Here is a 20,660-nt window from a genome sequence, read left to right on the forward strand (position 1 = left end):
TACACGTAGTACACCTCAAAATGGACACCCATGACGTGGTGGACGCCGTCGACAGCGCTCCTTCGGCCAAAATCACCCTAACGTACCCCAGCGGCAAGACAGTCGAATTCGGCAAAGAACTCAAACCCGAGGATGTGAAAGACGAGCCCCAGGTATCATGGGAAGCCGCCCCTGACAAGTACTACACCCTGCTCATGTTCGATCCGGACGCCCCCAGCAGAATGGAGCCGAAATTTGCAGACGTGAAACACTGGTTGGTGGTGAATATTCAAGGGTGTGATGTGAAAACTGGGGAACTGATTGCGGAGTATGTGGGAGCAGGCCCCCCCCAAGGGACTGATTTGCACAGGTACATTTTTCTTGTTTTTGAACAAAAGGGAAAAAGGGAATTTAAAGAGCCTAAAAGTGGCAAGCTGGATAGGGAGCATCGCATTTGCTGGTCGATGAGGAAGTTTAGAAGGGAGAATGACCTGGGGGAAGCTTACGCTGGGAATTATTTTCTCGCACAGTGGAGTCCGTTTGTTGACGAGTGGAGGAAACAAAGGGAAATGGCTGCTAATAATGCTAATAAGGATAATTGACTCGAAACTAGCCAATTATTATTATTAATAAAACATGTTACCTTGTTATAAAAAATACCTTTTTTATTTTTCTTTCCAAACATTAAATTCAGAAGTAAACAATCACTATGATTCATTCTTCTTATCAATTTTCTAAGTAAGTGATTACTGTTGATATAAATTAAACGGTTAGTTTATTTATAAATGTTGTAATAAAAAAACAAAAAAAATGTTGGCAACACTGAGTTATAAAAGTAAACCAAATAAAAATTTTTAATTTGATGTTAACCTGAAGATAAAACCACAGTCATCATACAGGGTGCCCATTTTATCCGTTCCCACCTGAAAGAGCAAAAATAGGCAACATATTATACATTTCATAAATTATTTTGTGTAAAATATTAACTATTCTAAATTGAATAATCATAGTCGGTGCTTGACTATCGAAAGCTTCAAAAAAAATTAAATTCAAAATTCAAATGTATAATAGTGGGAACAACAGCAAATTAACAGATTATTGTATTATTGGTTGCCTATTTATAAAATTTAAAGAGAGAACAAACACATGCAGGATGTTTCACATAATTTTACGAGGCCTGCGCCTGTAAGATGCAATCAATAATACATATTTCGATACGAACTCGATTACAAATTTTGAAGAATTCGATAATCTTCTCTGGTTTGTTCACCCTTTCAAAAATTACAACGTTTTTAGTTAGTTAGTGATAACGAGGTCCGTGGCAACACTAAAATAGCGCGTCCCTAAAACCATTCAAAACTAAAAAGTTTCAAACTAAAATGGGTCACTTCTAAAATAATTCAATGCTATAACCGTTCATTCTTAAAAACATTCAGCCCTATACCAATTCATAATTAAAACCGAATTTTACTAAAATAATTCATTTATAAAAAACTATATACCAAAACGTTGCAAAGCTAAAAACGGAAATCACTATAACCTTTCATCACTATAATTGGTCATGACTATAACTGGTCAAACTAAAATAATAGTTTAAGCAGCAACTCACAGATGTCGCCGTAGTTAGTATTCTTGTACACGTCTATGCGTGCATCTGGTGCATAATACCGAAATTTCGAAATACCGAATTCCATAATACCGAAATCACAAAATTTGTTTTTATTTGACAAGACAATTTGTTGTAATATAGCAACACTGACTCTGCCACCGCGAATAAAAGTAAAAACCCCATTTCAAGTCATTTCTATTTTTCTAAGTCGAAAAAAGTTTCAAAAGGTGTAAATTGGCAATCTAACCTCAAAACAGGACATTTTTCTTTAATTATCTCATTTGATCAGTCGTTTCCTCAAAAAATGAGTGGAAATAGAAACATTTATTCGACGGTTCGTTTGACTGGAGATATGAAATAATAAGAATCTTTGTAGTATAAACTGAAGACTCCGATTATTTAATATAGCGTTGTAATCGTAATGCACAGTAGAAAAAAATGTGTTTCATAGAAAAATATATGCTTAGTACACAAAATGTTAAACGCTCAGTAAAATGATTGCAATTTTTAAATACAATAAAATAAATGTTTAAAGTCGCGGTCAATTCATAGTGGCCATTTAATTTTTGCAAAGTTGGCAGCAGAAGTAATGGAAAAAAAAGCGTAGTGCTTTCCCACAATTTTTATTTCATTCAAAATATTCTTGAATCCTGTCTGTTAACACATTATCATCTATGATATGATTAACATCAAAAAGTATAAAAACAGTGTTCCATTAAAAGAAAATAAAGTTGATATCATTTCCGGTGAAACAAAAAACATCATTAATTTAGCATCTATCCCAAATGATAGTTGACAAAAAAAGTTCAACTTTATATACATATATAGAAGTATTATAAATAGTTATTATTTTTTTAAGTATTTGTAATAATATTAAAAAAATGTCTATTTATTTGAGTTTTAAATTAAGTATTGTTTAGAATATTTTTTAAGGCAGGAATCTATCTGTTTAATTTATTTTGTTCTAATAATTAATTTTTGTTTACTTGTAGTATACTTTTTGCGATAGGAATTCAGATAAATTATAAAAAAGTATAATTTTTACGCTGCCCTCTTGTGAACAGTAGTCAAAGCTTTTTGACACTTTCAGCTAGATAAGCGTTGTTACAACGGGAAATGTGTTGTCTAATTGTGAAAGAATTAGTTTGTTTGAATAATAAAAGAACGAAATAATTTCTAGTAACTCTGAACCTTTATTACTAAGTATTTTTTTAAATATGGCCCAAATTTCGTTTGTGTTTTAACTTAATGTGAATGTGTGTGTCTGTACTAATGTTAATAAATAATAATTGAACAAATTCTCTAAATTATTTATTTTTTATAAAGCCTAATAAAACATTAATAATTATAACTCGCTATATAACGTAATACTTAATAATTAAATAATAATTATGAGTATTTTGATTGTGAATAATTAAATAATAAAATTTATTGTAGTTAATTTAAAATTCGCGCTACCAATTTTAAGTATAAATTTATATCAGTGCTGTACTTTGGAATAACGACTTTTCGAGGAGTTGACCAATCAGCGGGGGCGGTCCGATGTCTAGGTTTGTTGCTATGTAGCATATCCAGTGGCGTTACTACACAGAACTACACTACACAGGGTTATTGTAAGAGATATGCTGTTTAATTCTATTTTGGATTAGTGATATACATGAGACTGTTGAAAAGTGAAAGGGGGCAATGCAATTTTAATATTACTTGAAAATAAGTATACATTGAATCTGTAAATACTATCATAAACATTATAAACTTTAAGTTACGCCACTGGTGGGTAGTTTGATGTAGCAGTTCAGCAATTGGTCAACGTGTTTCCCGGCTAAACATAAGAATTTGATTGGCTCTGTTGAGAAAAACCGTTACAAGGATTCTGCGCCCATAAATAGATGAGTTTGCGCGGACGCTCTTCACTTTCTGCGTAAACGATCTTTGGAGACGTTACCCGGGACTTTTAAATTTTTTTGCTTTGTGTTGTATTTTCGTTTTGTTCGTGTTTTTTTTTCGTATTTTTTAGTATTTTTTCCTTATTATTTTCAGTTCGCGTTTTTTGTAGTAGTGTTTTTTTCGTTTAGTTTAGTTTCGTTCCGTTTAGTTTACTTTCGTTTAGTTTAGTTAGTGTTTATTAGTTTTAGTGTGTTTATTTGTTTTATAAATTTATTAAAAAACACTGTGAGTGTGTGTGAGTTTTCATAATGCAGCACCCTCATTATTTTTTATAATTATAGATAATGAGGTACAACGGATATGAGTACGTTGCTTCGGCAACAATGAGAGGAGGTGCTGTGCGGTAAGTTAAACTCTGGTCACTAGTTTATTAACCAAAATCGCATCAACCTGAAAAATGTTGTATTGTGAACTATCTGGAGCCGCGATTACTTTTATTAGAGTTCCTACAGTTGCGGACATGAAATTTTGAACATCAAATTTATGTCAGTTCAAAAAATGTCAATGTAAACCTACCTGAATTTCAGGTATTTCAAGTGCAAACAGCACACAAATTTTTGTGAGGCTAAATTAAAATTGCAAAACGATGGTTTCACACTTATAAAGCCTCACAACAACCATCCTCCTCCGTTAGATGAAGAAGAAGATAATACTGTTATTTTTAAAAGGGTGCTAAAAGCAAGGGCTATTGCAGAATCCACCCGTCTGCATGCAATTTATGCGGAGGAAGCCAGGCGGTGATAATTAACACTAACTTATTTTGTCAAATCTTTAAATACAATAATTGTAGGCACGTTGAGGCCGCCATATATTATACCTGGGCGAGGGCAGAATCGATGATGAGAACTGCTCGACGACGGTCAGTTCCCGCTGTCCCAAACAATTTAATTGGATTGGGCAATGTTTTGGGACAGCAATTAAGCGAAAAATATGTTTGCTGCGAGCAAAATATTTTTCAGACAATCTTGGGGGAAGAAAATGCAGCAAGCATAGTTTTCGCCTGTAGGGAATTTGTAAACAACTTGGTGCGCCGGGGCATCACCGAAATCCACGCAGACGGGATAATTAAAGAAATTAAAGAAAAATGTCCTGTTTTGAGGTTAGATTGCCAATTTACACCTTTTGAAACTTTCTTCGACTTAGAAAAATAGAAATGACTTGAAATGGGGTTTTTACTTTTATTCGCGGTGGCAGAGTCAGTGTTGCTATATTACAACAAATTGTCTTGTCAAATAAAAACAAATTTTGTGATTTCGGTATTATGGAATTCGGTATTTCGAAATTTCGGTATTATGCACCAGATGCACGCATAGACGTGTACAAGAATACTAACTACGGCGACATCTGTGAGTTGCTGCTTAAACTATTATTTTAGTTTGACTAGTTATAGTCATGACCAATTATAGTGATGAAAGGTTATAGTGATCTCCGTTTTTAGCCTTGCAACGTTTTGGAATATAGTTTTTTATAAATGAATTATTTTAGTAAAATTCGTTTTTAATTATGAATTGTTATAATGCTGAACGTTTTTAATAATGAACGATTATAGTATTGAATTATTTTAGGTGTGACCCATTTTAGTTTGAAAGTTTTTAGTCTTGAACGGTTTTAGGTAAGAAAGTTTTTAGATGTACGCGCGTCCCCAGTGATAACTACAATTATATTCATGCCGTCTCTTGATTGAACAAATGTGTATTCTTTGTATCCAGTGTTCTGTGAATTTTGTATATTTGGGTGCGTACATTAGGCGCAAGCCTCGTAAAGTTATGTGAAACACCCTGTATACTCTTTTTCATATTAATGTGCATCAAGTAGGTTGTGGAAGTCTAAATGCATCTTTAAATTAGAGGCCGATTCACACAAAAAGTGTAATGACATTCACAACAAATTTAATCAGATCAAAAATGACAAAAATATTTATGTTTTCCACCCTATGTTAATTAGGTACGTTGTCAATTTTAATTATTTTTGCTACCTCAAAGACTAGGGTACACATTTATTTGAGAAATATTTTTTTTTTAGGTTGGAATTGTTTTAATTTTCGCATGGTTGCCACCTTAAAATGATCCCTTTCAACGACTACTTAGATGCTCATTAACAAGAAAACGATTATAAAATGGGCACCTGTACACCGGGTGAATGTAAATGATTGTCGTTTTTGGCGTCAAGTTGGCGATAAATTTGAAATACCAATTTTGTAAATGCAAATTTGTGGTTTCTTCAATGTTGCCAGTCACAGACTATTTTGATCAGAAATTTAATTGACACGTGCATAAAAATAAAAAATGAATTTGTTATGATTTTGCAAACTATTTTTTATTGCGGTTTCCTGATGAGATAATTTGGTTTTATTTAGTTCTCGAAAAAAAAATTGTTACTTTCACTCTTTCGATTTACTTAAGTAAAAAGTTAAAATGGAGTAGAAAATAGATAAATATACTTTATTGTAAAATAACATTACATTCATTAACTAACCATAAATATATTGCTCTGAGGAGTATACAACTGAGAAAAAAAAAACGGTAAAAATGTTACAAATTACATGGCTTTAATTAATATCTTACGATATGTATCACAATACACTTTGTTTGAAATTCTGCCTTGATCATAACAGAATTGTCAAATATTTTTTGTATTCAATATTAGTCTTGTCTTTCATCACTTGATTTGATCACAAAATGTTAGGAAAGATTTATCTCAATGCTCTGTAAGAGAGTCCTTTGTTTTGTATAGAATAATGATCAGGTAACTGAAACAAAAAATATTTAACAATTCTTATTCTCCTTATTCCTCCGTGTCATCACTTACAGGAGCTCCAATCCTGGACAAATACCGATTCCTAATTTCAAAATCCGAGCTCGGTTGTAAATTATCATTGTCATTACTTGAGCCCGCTTCAGAAGATAAGAGTCTTTGTTTTTCTGCGTCTGCGGCGCTTCTTCAAATTGGGGACAATAAATAAGTACATTTATTTCACGAAATACTTACGATAGCCTCTCTTGATGCGCTACTCGATTCCCGGGAGTCATATTCAACACACCTCTGTGGTACATGTCAACCAACCATAAAACAAGAGTGAACACTAAAGCGACTAAAAAATTTAATATTTTAACTCAAGAACTTCGTCCCACATACTCAAAATACCTATTAGTGTGCAAATAAAAAACACTTCAAGCCAGATATAGCCGTAGGTGTCTTTAATGTGTCCAGCAACTATTGTGAAAACGGCCAAACCAAGATTTTGAACAGCTTGGCAACTAAAAATTATGATAAAAAAATAAGAAATGAAGCAAGAAATAAACTTACACGCCGTAAGCTGTTCCTAACTGATACTCAGGAATTATCAAAGAGACCAAAGGCCATAAACTACTAGCCAAGCATGCGTATGCAAGTCCCAAGATAACCTAAATCAATGACAAACATTTAAGCCTCGAGTCAATTAATTTGCGGATAAATTACCATTCCTACGTAGGCGTTGACATCGGTAAAAGCCCATAAAGTGTGTGACCCAATCGTCACTGAAATCGCTAGCACAATCCATAAAATATTTTTGCCAACTTTATCTATAAAAAGCCCCACGAGGGGCGAAGCCACTCCTGATATTAAATAAATGAGACTATTAATCGTGTTCGCCTCTTGTTTACTCATGTGGAATTTTTTAATAAATAAATCTCTAAAACAAGGATTTGATTGGTTGATTTCAATTCGGCGCCGTTACCGTGGAAGGCTATTGGTCTCCCCTCCACAGTATCGCTTATTTGATTGGCTAGTTTGAATTACTTACTTTCCTAGAGCAATAAAAGGAAAAATAGCGACGTAATACGAAACACAGATGACAGCAATGAGCCAAAACGTGAATTTAAACTCGGCAACGTCGGTAAATCTGACAACTTCAGGGTTTATGGTTTCGTTTCGTCTTAGGATATTTTCAGCCCGTTTGTCCATAAAACCCAAAACTAGGGCACAAAGCATGGAGAAGAGACAAGTCGAAGTGGCCACAAATAACACTATTCCGAGTAATTCCGTTCCTTTGTATTCTTTATTAACCCACTGGTATATCGATTCCATGACGAGAAAATTCACAGTGCTACCAATCCGAGCAAAACTCAATTGTAGCCCAAAAACCATGTTAAGTTCTTTACCTTTGAACCACAATACGGCATAATTGTTCTGGGCAACTGCCAGAGACTCAGCCCCTATGCTATGAGAAGAAAAGTTCAGTTTTGTTCTTTTGTTTTTGGGGGCCTTACCCAAAAATAAATCTGCCCATAAGCATTATCCAGAAAACATCGAATAGGGCCCCACTGGCAAAAATAACTTGGCCCAGTAGGGTGAGACCCGAATAAATATTGGTGCCAAGTCGAATTCCGAAAACTCGGTCAATGAGAAAACCCCCGACGAAACATAACACAACGTTGGGCCAAGAGTACATGGAATAAAGTAGGGAATATTGTGTTACGGTTATATTTAAGGTTTTTTCAATGTGGCCTTCTAAAGCCGAAGGGTTGTCGTAACAAAAATAGGAACCTACATTGCAAAACCGTTTTGTTATTAAACAAAGATAGGAAAAGTGTGTTAAATTTTATCGTATTTCAGTCAAAGTTCAACCAAACAATGAAGTAAACATAACTGGGATAAGAACGTAATAATAAACGTGATTGGGTCGAATGGGGGCACATTTTGAATTTTTGACAATCAGCTGTTACAATGACACTTGTCTAACCTAGAAATACCACTCACCAAAACCGAGGAAACACATGAAAATTAGGGCTATAAATCGGTGTAGTCTGCCCCTGGGGTCACAACAGCTGTAGTAACATCCCGAATTTCCTTCTTCCTCGGCAGTGGAGGAATTTATTGTGTCGTCTGCTTCTTGTATGTTGGGTCCACCCTCCATTTTTGTAGAGTTCTTCGATAAATTGGGAATGCACACTTACTCGCAGGCTAATTTAATTGATCCGACATTGTTTTTCATACTATGACACCCCCCAAATAACTTCTTTTGTGTTCACTTTGGATACACTGGTGACGACCTTCTAAAACTGATAATGTCGCGGTTTGTTGTCAGAGACGTTTCGCACAAATGTTTATCATAGCGAGATATGTGATAAGAAATGGTACTATCTCAAGCAAATTTTTATTATTTATATTTTTTCCCGTTTTCTTTTATTGACAAATTTTAATTTTCTGGTTACTTTATTGTTGTCTGGTTGGTGGAACCACAAGTTAAATTTTAGGCACCCTAGCGGCAATTTTAAAAAAATGATTATATTTGTGTTACTTTCATTGAAATTAAAAGTTTTATTACTTAATTTTTCAACTTGTCGTATTTATTTATGTCCACTGTAAATTTCGTTTTTTCCACACACAATTAGTGACAAATCCTGGCAATCTAAACTGTTTTTTTTTTAATGGACGACAAATTACCTCTATAGCCACAAATAATTTTGTTTGATTTTTGTTTTTGTTCCTAGATATTTTGTTACAAAATTATGGTTGTTTTCATATTCAGATGTTGTGAAAATTTTGACTTTTATCAATGTTTTTTGACTTTCTGCAACTTTTTGTCTCTAAAGTTCCAAAAACTGTTGACGGTACCGAATTCGTCCCTATTTTTGTGCTTCGTCTCTAAATATGCTTGTGTTAAAATTAATCAAAAACAATGAATTTGCTAGTGGTGCCAACGTTAAGATTGTTTGACATTTTCATTAAAAAAAAAAGTAAAAATTTTGGTCGATTTTTGGCACCCGGAGCGCTCCGTTGTTAATAACTTTGGACTTATTGGTAATAACCTCTTATATTTGAGACCGTTAAAAAAAGAATTTAATTTTCTATCATACACAAAAAAGATCAGTGTTCGACGATAAGTAGTTATTGAGAAAATTTGTAATAAATTTAAAAATTTCAAAAATACAGAGTGCGCCAAAATTCGCGCCCCAGAGAAAATTTTCAAGTAAGGTAAGATACCAGAAACACGAAAAATTTTTTTAAAGAATTCATAAAATTTTGACATTTATTTTTGACATTTGACATTTTTTATATCTATTTAATGATACTGATGATCTTGTATATGTTTTTTTACAATTATTTAGTAAACGGACAAAAATTTTGCCAATAAAAGCCACAAATAACATTGAACAGAGTTACAATTTAGGATACAGCTTCCTTGTTTCCTCTTCTAATACTTTGTAGCAAAAAAACTTGGAAAATTATTTTTCCAACAGAAATAAATAGAGTCAAAGTGCAAACTTTAAACCCTCATAACTTCTAAATTTTTATAGATAAAATTTTTTTAACATTTTTTCCATGTTCCTGGTATCTTATCTTATATGGCATTTTTCTCTGGGGCGCGAGTTCTGGCGCATCCTGTATAAATCCGACTATAACTTCAAAACTATTACGAATTTTGCAATTTTCTTGACGCGAATCGATTTCCCGGAACATTTTACATAGGTTTAAATTAAAATACTATATCATTGAAACACAGTTTTGCAGCCATTTACAAAATAAAGAAAAAGTAAAAATTTTGGTCGATTTTTGGCACCCGGAGCGCTCTATTGCCAATAACTCCGGACTTGTTGGTAATAACCTCTTATATTTGGTTCTGTTAGAAAGAGAATTTAATTTTCTATCACATACAAAAAAGATCAGTGTTCTACGATAAATAGTTATTGAGAAAATTTGTAATAAATTTAAAAATTTCAAAAATATAAATCCGACCATAACTTCAAAACTATTACGAATTTTGTAATTTACTTGAGGCCAATCGATTTCCTGGAACATATGCTGATTTAATCTACAGGATTGGGTTTTTGTATAAGTATTTTTAAGCAGTAAAAAGTTTTCGTCTTGTGTACAATAATAAATCTGTCATCTCTGCAACTCTTAATGATGCAATTGTGTATAGTGGGTCATCTATATTTTTGTTTTTAAAATTGTAATTTTTTAAATATCAGATATAATTTGTTGCATAGATTTGTAACAACACGAGAAATAAACATAGGCGAAGTTTTTATTCAAGGACGACTTTGTATTGATTCACCTATCTTATTTATCTATCACCTGTTGTAATAGCAGTCCACAACAAGCTCCCTAAACCCAAAACAACAAAATAAATGGACACCGACGACCTCGTCCCATCAATTCTCCCCTCAATCCCCTCATCCCAAATAACTATCATTTACCCCAAGAAGACCGTGGACCTCGGCCAAGAATTCGCCCCTCAAGACGTCAGAGACGAGCCCCAAGTGCAGTGGGAAGCCGACCCTGAGAAGTACTACACTTTGGTAATGACCGACCCCGATGCCCCCAGTCGCAGATGTCCTTTCGTGGCAGAGGTCCTCCACTGGCTGGTTGGGAATATAAAAGGATGTGATATGAGCACGGGCGAGGTCATTGCCGAGTACCGAGGAGCAGGACCTCCGCGAGGTACCGGATGGCATCGGTACCTCTTCATGATCTACGAACATGCGCAACCTGTGACCTTTGACGAGGTCAGAATGCCCAAAGAGGGCTCCAGACGGCACAGGTTGAGATTTTCGACGGAGAATTTCCGGAAAAAATACAACTTCGAGACGATTTTTGCCTGGATTTTTTTCAAGGCTCAGTGGAGGGCAGATCCAGACGCCCGGACTTGCGTTTGCATGTGATTTTGTATTTGTTTTAAGTGTGTAATAAAACATCTTGGTATTTTTTGCTTGTCACTTTAGTGGTGTATACGTGATAGTTCAGCACGACATGTTAAGATGATAGCAACGTTCTTGTAATAAAAATTCAAAGAAATGCGATCTCATCTTTGCAGTAAAATGGAAGGTTCAAGACAAAATACGATAAGGTTCAATAATTCTATGATTGTCATGTTTATTATTAATTGTTTAAAAATCTCTTTATTATTGAAAAATACTGTAAACAATGTGTCATAAAGACTGCTTTGATTTTGAGTCATTCCATGTAATAAATAAGAATTGATTTTTTATTGTGAAAATGAGATAATTAAAGTGTTATTTAGTACTTCCTGGAACAATATTCCGTTGGTGGTTTATCACATTTTTTTGGTTTGTCCCAGTTGTTAATTTTTCAAATAATTCATGTCACAACATTGGTCTGAGTATTTTAAAACATGCTAGAGCAATTTACTAATAAAATACACTGGTTCAAGATGTATAATCTGTATTCTGGTTAACATAACTAAAGATAAACAAAAATGGAAAAATCCGGTTCTTCCCATAAATATTTTCCGAAAATGCAATTCCTTGATACCCAATTGAATTCTAACTAGTGATAAAGCCTTATCAATTATCAGTAATAAGACTGAAGCATCAACACTGCATATCTGTAAAAAGAAAAAAAAATGTTTGCTCTTGTCAAGTTCATCGAATCAAATGCTAAAACCTAAAAATGATCGCCAATGAAGTTTGAACACGTTATTATCACTTCTGACGTCGGAAACTTCTCAATTTTGACGTCTGTTCGTTATCTGTAAAACTACACTTTTGCAGTAAAAGTTCTCTTGTATTTTATAAAGAATTTCTATAATGCTAGAATCGTAAAGACATCACTGTGTTGTATGTAAAAAGTTAGGTTTAAAGTGGATCCGGTTTGTAATCTACACAGAGTTCGAACTTCGAATCAGTTTTTTATTTATTACAATATGAAGTTTTAGACATAACATACATTTCATTAATTGTTTTTGAATGAAGGTTTGTTGCAATTACTACATAATTAAATTACAACACGTTCTTATTTACTACAATACTCGTATTATCGATATGGATCTTTGTTTTCATTTTGCTTACAGACAGATTTAAAAATTTCTGATTGAAAAAATATTCTCCAAATTTCCCACAAACCTATAGCCAAATTAAAAAAATATAATAAAAAATACTGCGTTTTTGTATTTTTATAAAATATAATAAAACATTTTTTTGCAAAATAGGGTCTATCAGAGTAGTAATCGACTTTTTTATCACACCACCAGTACATTTTAAAAAGCCTAGTGACAATTCCAAAACTGCGTTTTTGTGATTTCTTTCAGTCTTTGTAATGAAACACTAACAAAATATGTTTGTGTGTATTAATTAGGTACACTGCGCAACCCAAGAATTGTTTATGAAAGTTTTGCACAATAATGTCTGCTAGACCATTTTTTCTTTCTCAAAGTGAAAAAGGTGCAAACAAGAGTAACATCTTATATTCATTAAATTTTTTGAGATATTTTATAAATACAAGTGGGTATACAAAATGTCAATTATCTGAAACTGTCAATGATGTCAGAATAGTTACAAAAAACAAGTTTTATAAGGCCAGCCTTGAAGCACGAACTTAAGTTCAAAAAACGAGTGGCGTAGCCACGAGTTATTTTAAAGAATGAGTGCTTCAATGTCGTACGAAACAAGTTTTTTTATATTATTTTTTGTGATTTGCTCTTTATGCTGCTTTTAAACAATTTTTTTTACTTTAATCGATTTAGTAATTGTTGTGACAATTGGTAATGTCATGTTTTTTAAATCCCATCACATTGACGGTTTTATTTTTTTGACAATAATGTCACTTTGACAAATTAGTTTTCGCAAATAAAATTGTGGGAAAAACATAATTTTGATAAACTCAAAGAAACAGCTTTAAGATAAAAAACAAAGTCATTTTTAACGAAAACTATTATTAATTAATTAATTAATTAATTAATTGTCAAAGTGACATATAGTTGTCAAATAAATAAAAACGCCAATGTGATAGGACTTAAAAAGCAGAGATAGTCCAAAATCAAAAGAAAAATTAACTTTTCTTTTCACTGAATCAGAATAATTAAGTTTTAATTACAGATTTGCTCGATTCAAGTGAAGCGAAAAATGTTTCTCCTTTGCAATTTTTGGTGTAAAATGAAAGATAAAAAATGTTTCCTCTATTTCAATAAATTTATTTGTTTATTATGTATAAGGTGAACAAAAAGTACTTATGGAACCAAGCTTTTTTTAATATTTGCCTCTAGAAAATGATAATAAAAATTAAAGTACTCTGTTTTTGAGTTTTGCAATTGTAGTTTTTTATCGATAAAATGTGAATAAAACATATAAAATTGTAATCCTTAGATGAGCGGCAAAATTATGGAATAGTCTTATTAAAACTGAAAATATTTTGTTTTGACAAAAAAGTTTGAAAAAATACACAATTTTCAACTTGATTTAAAATTCAATAATCTTTTAATTGTCGAAATAACAACACCAAATATTAAATATACAGTATGTCCCCGGATTGAGTTTACAAAAGGATTTTTTTTTTAAAAGTTAATTTTTCTTTTGACTTTGGACTTTTTCTCTGCTTTTTAAGTCCTATCACATTAGCGCTTTTATTTATTTGACAACTATATGACACTTTGACAATTAATTGATTAATTAAATAATGGTAGTTCTTGTTAAAAATGACTTTGTTTTTTTATTTTAAAGCTGTTTCTTTGAGTTCCTATTTATCAAAATTATGTTTTTTTCAAACATTTTTGTTATTTAACTTGCGAAAACTCATTTGTCAAAAATGGAAGCAAATTAGAAAAACATGGTTTAAAATAAATAAAATGACAGTAAGGATGTTTTAGGTACAATTATGATAAAATTCTTGACCTGAAACAGTAAAAATCTAAAAGGATTTATAATTTCTAATCTTTAAGATATTGCCAAAGTTCAATAAACTCAAGTCACGTATTTTGACCTTAACCAAAGACAACTACTTTCATTATGATTTCTGCAACACCTTTAGAGTTATAAAGAAAATAAGTTCTTAGTAGTAAAATGGTGACAAAATGCTTACTTTTAAATATCATATCTACTTTAGTTGCAATTGTTTCAACTCATGACCATCACGCTCAGATTAAAAAGGTACAAACTTAATTTTTTATAATTTCTGCTTTAATGAGTTTTAAAATTAATCGATTTTAGCACATGGAGTCCGACGGCATAGTTCCCCAAATCCTCGGAGACGCCCCCCACGCCCATCTCTTCGTCACCTACCCCAATGGCAAAAAGGTCCATCTCGGCGAAGAGCTCACCCCTTCGGAGGTCAAAGACGAGCCCCAAGTGACCTGGACCGCCGACTCCTCCAAATACTACACTCTCGTCATGTTCGACCCAGACGCCCCCTCAAGAAGCGATCCTTCGTTCGCCGATGTCAAACACTGGCTCGTGGGGAACATTCAAGGGGGCGACGTCAGCTCCGGGGACGTTATTGCGGAGTATTTCGGCTCGGGGCCCCCCAAAGACACCGGTTTTCACAGGTACATCTTTTTGGTGTACGAGCAAAAGGGGAGATTGACGTTTGACGAGCCGAGGAGTTTGAAGTTGTCGAGGGCTCACAGGTTGAAGTGGTCTTTGAAGGAGTTTGTGAAGAAGTACGGTTTGGGGGAGGCTGTCGCCGGGGACTATTTCAAGGCCAAGTGGGAGCCTTATGTAGACGAGAGGAATAAAAATGTTACGAATAATTAGGCAGATTTAGACTTTGTGTAATTTGCTTATCTTTATTATCAATTTTGTATGGCAATGTGGTAATTATAGAATTGTTTTTGTGCTTGCCAGGTGACGACGCAGATTGAAATAAAGGTAGTATCAAAATATGTCAATATTTTTTCATAAAATCACATTTTTTACAAATATTTCACTCTTGTATCTTAATAGTTGTTTTAAAATGAAACAATATTACAGTTGAACCTCTATATTCCGAACTAATTTTAGTAAAGAGTTCTTCGGATTAACGACTTTTCGGAGAAAACTAAAACCAAATAAAAAATGCATAATTTTTGGAACTCTACAGGGTGTGCCAGAACTCGCGTCCCAGAGAGAAATTTCAAGTAAGATAAGATACCAGAAACATGGAAAAAATGTTTAAAAAATTCTATCTGTCAAAAAATTTTGTCATTTCATTTTTTAAAATTTGATATGTTTTTATGTCTATTTAATGATACTGATGATCTTGTATATGTTTTTTTTACAATTATTTAGTAAAGGTACAAAAATTTTGCCAATAAAAGTCACAAATAACATTGAACAGCGTTACAATTTAGGATACAGCTTCCTTGTTTCCTCTTCTAATACTTTGTAGCAAAAAAACTTGGAAAATTATTTTTCCAACAGAAATAAATAGAGTCAAAGTGCAAAATTTAATCTCTCATAACTTCGAAATTTTTATAGATAAATTTTTTTTAACATTTTTTACATGTTCCTGGTATCTTACCTTATATGGCATTTTTCTATGGAGCGCGAGTTCTGGCGCACCCTGTATAAAAAAAAGTAAAACTAAATATAAAAAATGCATAATTTTTGGGAACTGTATAAAGATTCATTGATAAATAAAGAATGAAATATTTTTTTTGATTAAGTTTAACTGTTGTGTAAAGTGCATAATTTATCTCATATCAGCGTTATTGAATATTCTGGATTAAAATGTTTTGCTACCGGAAATTACAATGCCAGTGATAAGAAATTAATGATTAACAATAATTAGCAATTCTTGATAATTCATAATACACGAACGTTCTGGTACATGCTCGAAAAACATAGTTAATTTTCTTAGTCTCCAAATAAGTGTTTAAAAATCATGAACCAAATTATTAAATTAAATAAAATACTTAAAATATTTGTGAGCACTAAGTTCGAGTTGTTATAAAATATGTCACAAACATGGCCCACAATTCAAAATGATTCTATTTTTAATATTAGCGCAAACAACATATTTGTACAAGTGTGATTATTTTTAGCACAAACAATTAATAAAAAATTATCTTTACATAATTATGTTCATCCAAAGTTATCGCAAATCCTGTCATCAAACGAACTTTGATTGCTTGCAATAATCATTGGATTTTCTTTTTCGTCTAAACATTTTTATCGTCTTTTCCTTCAATACATTGTACTTTGAAACGATTCTTGCGACCCCAGTGGAGTCAAAACATTTCTTCAAATTTGCATGCGAAGTAATATTCTCCTTGATAACACCCTTGACTCAAAAGTTCAGACTTTTATTACATGATAAAAAGTTTTATTATATGCCTATTGTTTCGCGGCGGAGACAACGATAGGGAAGAGGTAAATGAAAATTCCTACCTTTGAGTGCTCCCACGTAGAATCCAACCAAAAGGATGAGGTAGGAAAATAGGAAAGGAAGGGAAAGAGGTTGGGATGATAGGAATCTTCACTAATTCTTTAAAATCTGCGGTTCTGCTGAGCAATTTCCAATATTATCACTTTCTAGTTTCAAGACGAGTGATTCCAACAAATACAAATAATTCACACGAAAAAACCAACATAAACCGAAACCTTGTTTTTTAACATAAAACATTTTGTTTTTCTTAACAACCGAAACTAGGGCCGAATGTCAACGCTCTCTTTAAATTAACTAAATACAAATTATAAATTATTATGAGAAAATAAGGACGCGACATTCCGCCCACCTAAAACGAGAGTTTTAATTATTATTAAGCAAGCGGAGACATTGGCAAAGGGCAAATTTTTACCACTGGTCGCTTTATTTCTCCTTGTGAAGTGCGCAATGTAACGACGCGAACAATTCCGTCTGCACCAGGATGCGTCTGGAGGACACGAGCTAATTTCCATTGGGCCGGTGGCAATAATTCATTTTTAATTACAACCATATCTCCCAAAGCAACAGAATTATAAGATGGAGACAACCATTTACCGCGTTGTTGTAGCGTTTGAAGATATTCGTGATGCCACCAAAACCAAAAATCCTGGTGAAGACGCTGTAAAAGCTGCCAACGATGCAAAAATTTGGTTTTTAAGTGGCTCAAATCAACATCTGGCAATGCGGAGACGGGCTCAAGAGTTAAGAAATGTCCTGGCGATAGCACCGATAAATCATTAGGGTCTGAACTAAGAGGACAGAGCGGCCGCGAGTTAACTAGTGCTTCAATTTGCGTAAGAACAGTATAGAGTTCTTCATATGTTAAGATTTGTTCTCCGATGACCCGAGCTAAATGCCCTTTTACAGATTTTATTCCGGCCTCCCAGAGCCCACCAAAGTGAGGGGCAGAGGGAGGATTGAAATGCCATTCTAAGCGTTCGGCTACTACAGCTCCTTCCATTAAAGAATTCAGTTCCTTTGCAGCCCCTACAAAATTAGTACCGCAATCAGAAAAGATATATGTCGGCCTGCCCCGACGAGCTATAAAGCGTTTCAATGCGCGTAAAAACGCTTCGGTTGACAAGTCCGTTGCCAATTCGAGATGTAGCGCCTTTGTAGTGAAACATACAAAAAGGCAAATGTAGCATTTTTGAGACTTGCAACCACGATATTTTCCCATAGTAATGTGAAATGGCCCCCCAAAATCAACACCAACACACGCAAAGGCCTTTATTTGAGAAACTCTAAGTTTAGGTAAGTCACTCATTGGAGGTTGAATAGGTTTTGGGTTAAGACGCCAACAACGATAGCAATGGGAAATTACGCGTGATATACGTCTTTTAGCGCCTAAAATCCAGAATTGTTGTTGCAAGAGATACTGTAGAGTTTGAGTACCAGGGTGAAGATGACGACGATGCATGTCTTCAATTATAAGGTCAGTTAAGCGATGATTAGAGGGTAATAAAATGGGATGTTTTGCGTCGTAGCCTAAATCTGCGTGCATAAGACGTCCTRCAACACGAAGAAGTCCCTGAGAATCTATGAAAGGCGACAATTTACGAAAATGCTTAGAACGCACCTTGTCAGGCAAAGTTTCGATTGCGTCTGCAAAATGATAAGCTTGAACATGTTTTATGAGAATGTGTAGAGCATTTTGCAATTCAATTTCTGTTAATGACAGAGGGCGACGGGTTCTATGGCGAGCGTAATCAGCAACACGAAGACACCATGCAATGATAGCCTTGATTTTGTGTAAAGATGAGAATTTATTTAAGAGCGTGTCAATAATGTCAAAATTGATTTCTGAGACCAATACAAATTTTCGCATTTCTTGTTGTGCCTCTGAGGGAAGGTCTAATAATGGAGAAGACGAGTCAAATTCGTTCTTAGGATCAAGAAGCCATGGAGGTCCCGCCCACCATAAAGGATGTGAGACTAGCTGGGTACCTAGGAGCTAATCCACGACTTGCACAATCTGCGGGATTTTCTGAAGATGACACATGATACCAAGATGAACCAGGAATCACGTTTTGAATTTGAGCTACTCTGTTGCTCATAAAGGTTTTCCATGTGTGTGGAGAAGAACGAACCCAATTCAAAACCACAGTGGAATCTGTCCATGCAAAAATTCCATTGATTTTAATCGTACCATTCAGTGTAGCGATTGCACTCTCCATTAGCTTTGATAACAGCAAAGCGGCGCACAATTCAAGTCTGGGAATAGAAATCCTCTTTAAAGGAGCAACTTTGGATTTAGCACATAACAGTTTGACATTGACTTGTTGAGTTAAAGAGATGGTTCTTAAGTAAACAACGGCTGCATAACCAGCTTCACTCGCATCAGAAAATCCATGAAGCCAACAAGAAACAGTCTCATTCGGGGTTACCTTGCGAGGAATATGCAATTCAGTTAGGCATGACATTTGTGAGGTAAATTCGGACCATCGAGCTACCACGTCAGCAGGAGGAGCATCATCCCAACTGAGTCCGAGAGTCCATAAATATTGGATCATACGCTTGGCGAAAAATGTGAGAGGTGCCAGGAAACCCACCGGATCGAAAATTCGAGCTAATTCAGAGAGTAATGAACGTTTGGTGCACGAGTGCTTAGAAGGGGTAATTTGATAAGCAAAACAGTCACTTAGTGGGTCCCATTTGAGGCCTAAAATCTTAATAAAWGAATTTGATTCCTGATCAAAATTGAGAGGGTGAGTATTACAAAATTCAGGAGGAATTCCGTCCAACAATTCCGGAGCATTACTGGCCCACTTGCGCAATTGAAAGCCACCACGATCTAATAAAGTTATAAGTTCGTTGCGAATCTGAAGACCTTCTTCAATTGAAGGACAGCCAGTAATGATGTCATCAACATAAATGTCTTCAGACAATATACGAGAAGCTTGCGGAAAGGCAGATTCTGTATCTGACTCAGCCAGTRTCTTAATAACGCGAATGGCTGAATATGGCGAACAAGCTATTCCATATGTTACTGTATTTAACTGGAACTCTTGAATAGGGTCAGTAGGCGCGAAYCGCCAAAGAATCTTTTGAAAATGGCGGTGTTCTGGAAGAATCAGAATCTGGCGAAACATTTGGCGAATGTCAGCAATGAGTACATGTGAGTGAAAACGAAACCGGACGAGAATTTGGAAGAGATCGCTTTGCAATTTAGGGCCAACCAACAGGGAGTCGTTGAGAGAAATTCCACTTGCAGACTTACAACTAGCYTCAAAGACGACCCGGAGTTTGGTTGTTGGGCTATCCATCCGGATTACAGAATGATGTGGGATGTAATAGCCGATAGATGAGGACGATGTAGATGCTTGCATGTGACCAGAAGAAAGATAGTCTTGCATAAATGTCACGTATTCAGTGTATAGTGATGGATTTTGAATAAGTCGGCGTTCCAATGACAAAAAACGACGTAATGCGATGGAGAATGAACCCGGAAAAGTCAATGAATTTTCATTAGATTTGAAGAATAAAGGAACTGCAAAGCGGCCAGAATTATCGCGATAATGTTTTGATTCAAACGTTTCTTCCACCAATCTGTCCTCTGACGATTGAGAAGAATTATGACTATTAGGAGGTTCCTCTATTTCCCAAAATCTTTTAACCGATTCATTTAATTCGGCTTGCTCCATTGTCAAGTGAAACGAGTTTATGTTTTGGTCGATTTGATGTGATTTGATTGCTACCTTCCCCATTAGAATCCATCCAAATTTTGTTTTTATTGCGGTTGGTTCATTTGCGCCACCCTGTATACACTCAGAGTCAAAAATAAGCGGAAAGAGGTCGGCACCCAATAACATATCAATTTCTCCAGGAGTGTGAAATTGTTCATCAGCCAGTTTCAAATTGACAATATGAGACCACGACGAAGTGTGTAGAGCAACATTAGGAACGTTACTGCAAATTTTTGGAACTATTATAGCATCAACCAGAAACTGTGGGGAGTTTTGTTGTACCGGGCGTAGAGCACAAGTAACCATTTTATTAGCGC

At 34.4% G+C, this 20,660-nt stretch overlaps 6 protein-coding genes across 6 annotated transcripts; 4 read left to right on the forward strand and 2 right to left on the reverse strand.

The window, feature by feature from the left end:
* Window positions 1–842, forward strand: LOC123013141 (protein D2-like). The gene has a single exon (XM_044411517.1). It carries the CDS (start codon window positions 21–23, stop codon window positions 579–581), a length of 561 nt encoding a protein of 186 aa, XP_044267452.1. The 5' UTR covers window positions 1–20; the 3' UTR covers window positions 582–842.
* A 2,869-nt stretch (window positions 843–3,711) lies between these two features.
* Window positions 3,712–5,310, forward strand: LOC123013266. Its single transcript, XM_044411696.1, has 4 exons — window positions 3,712–3,760; window positions 3,817–3,878; window positions 4,063–4,272; window positions 4,326–5,310. Exons 2-4 carry the CDS (start codon window positions 3,820–3,822, stop codon window positions 4,684–4,686), a joined length of 630 nt encoding a protein of 209 aa, XP_044267631.1. The 5' UTR covers window positions 3,712–3,760; window positions 3,817–3,819; the 3' UTR covers window positions 4,687–5,310.
* A 640-nt stretch (window positions 5,311–5,950) lies between these two features.
* On the reverse strand, window positions 5,951–9,369 carry LOC123013279 (major facilitator superfamily domain-containing protein 1-like). Its single transcript, XM_044411713.1, has 9 exons — window positions 8,276–9,369; window positions 7,786–8,062; window positions 7,320–7,736; window positions 6,995–7,208; window positions 6,842–6,939; window positions 6,680–6,792; window positions 6,524–6,626; window positions 6,344–6,473; window positions 5,951–6,284 (listed from the first exon to the last, which is right to left on the reverse strand). The coding sequence occupies exons 1-9, from the start codon at window positions 8,430–8,432 to the stop codon at window positions 6,228–6,230; spliced, it is 1,566 nt and encodes a 521-aa protein (XP_044267648.1). The 5' UTR covers window positions 8,433–9,369; the 3' UTR covers window positions 5,951–6,227.
* Window positions 9,370–10,165: 796 nt separating this feature from the next.
* LOC123012834 (protein D2-like) lies at window positions 10,166–11,935 on the forward strand. The gene has a single exon (XM_044410997.1). The coding sequence runs from the start codon at window positions 10,651–10,653 to the stop codon at window positions 11,182–11,184; it is 534 nt and encodes a 177-aa protein (XP_044266932.1). The 5' UTR covers window positions 10,166–10,650; the 3' UTR covers window positions 11,185–11,935.
* Window positions 11,936–14,081: 2,146 nt separating this feature from the next.
* On the reverse strand, window positions 14,082–20,632 carry LOC123012832. Its single transcript, XM_044410995.1, has 2 exons — window positions 16,621–20,632; window positions 14,082–14,965 (listed from the first exon to the last, which is right to left on the reverse strand). The coding sequence occupies exon 1, from the start codon at window positions 18,483–18,485 to the stop codon at window positions 16,992–16,994; it is 1,494 nt and encodes a 497-aa protein (XP_044266930.1). The 5' UTR covers window positions 18,486–20,632; the 3' UTR covers window positions 14,082–14,965; window positions 16,621–16,991.
* LOC123012833 (protein D3-like) lies at window positions 14,191–15,134 on the forward strand. The gene is made up of 2 exons (XM_044410996.1): window positions 14,191–14,403; window positions 14,464–15,134. The coding sequence occupies exons 1-2, from the start codon at window positions 14,317–14,319 to the stop codon at window positions 15,004–15,006; spliced, it is 630 nt and encodes a 209-aa protein (XP_044266931.1). The 5' UTR covers window positions 14,191–14,316; the 3' UTR covers window positions 15,007–15,134.
* Window positions 20,633–20,660: the final 28 nt, after the last annotated feature.

Source organism: Tribolium madens, unplaced genomic scaffold, assembly GCF_015345945.1.
Source record: "Tribolium madens isolate multiple individuals breed KSU strain unplaced genomic scaffold, Tmad_KSU_1.1 Scaffold_96;HRSCAF=242;Tcas5.2_LG5, whole genome shotgun sequence".
Classification (NCBI taxonomy): Eukaryota; Metazoa; Arthropoda; class Insecta; order Coleoptera; family Tenebrionidae; genus Tribolium; species Tribolium madens.

Coding starts and splice junctions, on each gene's coding strand:
- LOC123013141 (XM_044411517.1), top strand. CDS start 21: ATGGACACCCATGACGTGGTGGACGCCGTCGACAGCGCTCCTTCGGCC.
- LOC123013266 (XM_044411696.1), top strand. CDS start 3,820: ATGAGGTACAACGGATATGAGTACGTTGCTTCGGCAACAATGAGAGGA. Junction 3,879..4,062: donor ATGAGAGGAGGTGCTGTGCG/GTAAGTTAAACT, acceptor CCTGAATTTCAG/GTATTTCAAGTGCAAACAGC. Junction 4,273..4,325: donor TATGCGGAGGAAGCCAGGCG/GTGATAATTAAC, acceptor CAATAATTGTAG/GCACGTTGAGGCCGCCATAT.
- LOC123013279 (XM_044411713.1), bottom strand. CDS start 8,432: ATGGAGGGTGGACCCAACATACAAGAAGCAGACGACACAATAAATTCC. Junction 6,793..6,841: donor TTAGGAACAGCTTACGGCGT/GTAAGTTTATTT, acceptor CATAATTTTTAG/TTGCCAAGCTGTTCAAAATC. Junction 6,474..6,523: donor GCGCATCAAGAGAGGCTATC/GTAAGTATTTCG, acceptor CCCAATTTGAAG/AAGCGCCGCAGACGCAGAAA.
- LOC123012834 (XM_044410997.1), top strand. CDS start 10,651: ATGGACACCGACGACCTCGTCCCATCAATTCTCCCCTCAATCCCCTCA.
- LOC123012833 (XM_044410996.1), top strand. CDS start 14,317: ATGGTGACAAAATGCTTACTTTTAAATATCATATCTACTTTAGTTGCA. Junction 14,404..14,463: donor ATCACGCTCAGATTAAAAAG/GTACAAACTTAA, acceptor AATCGATTTTAG/CACATGGAGTCCGACGGCAT.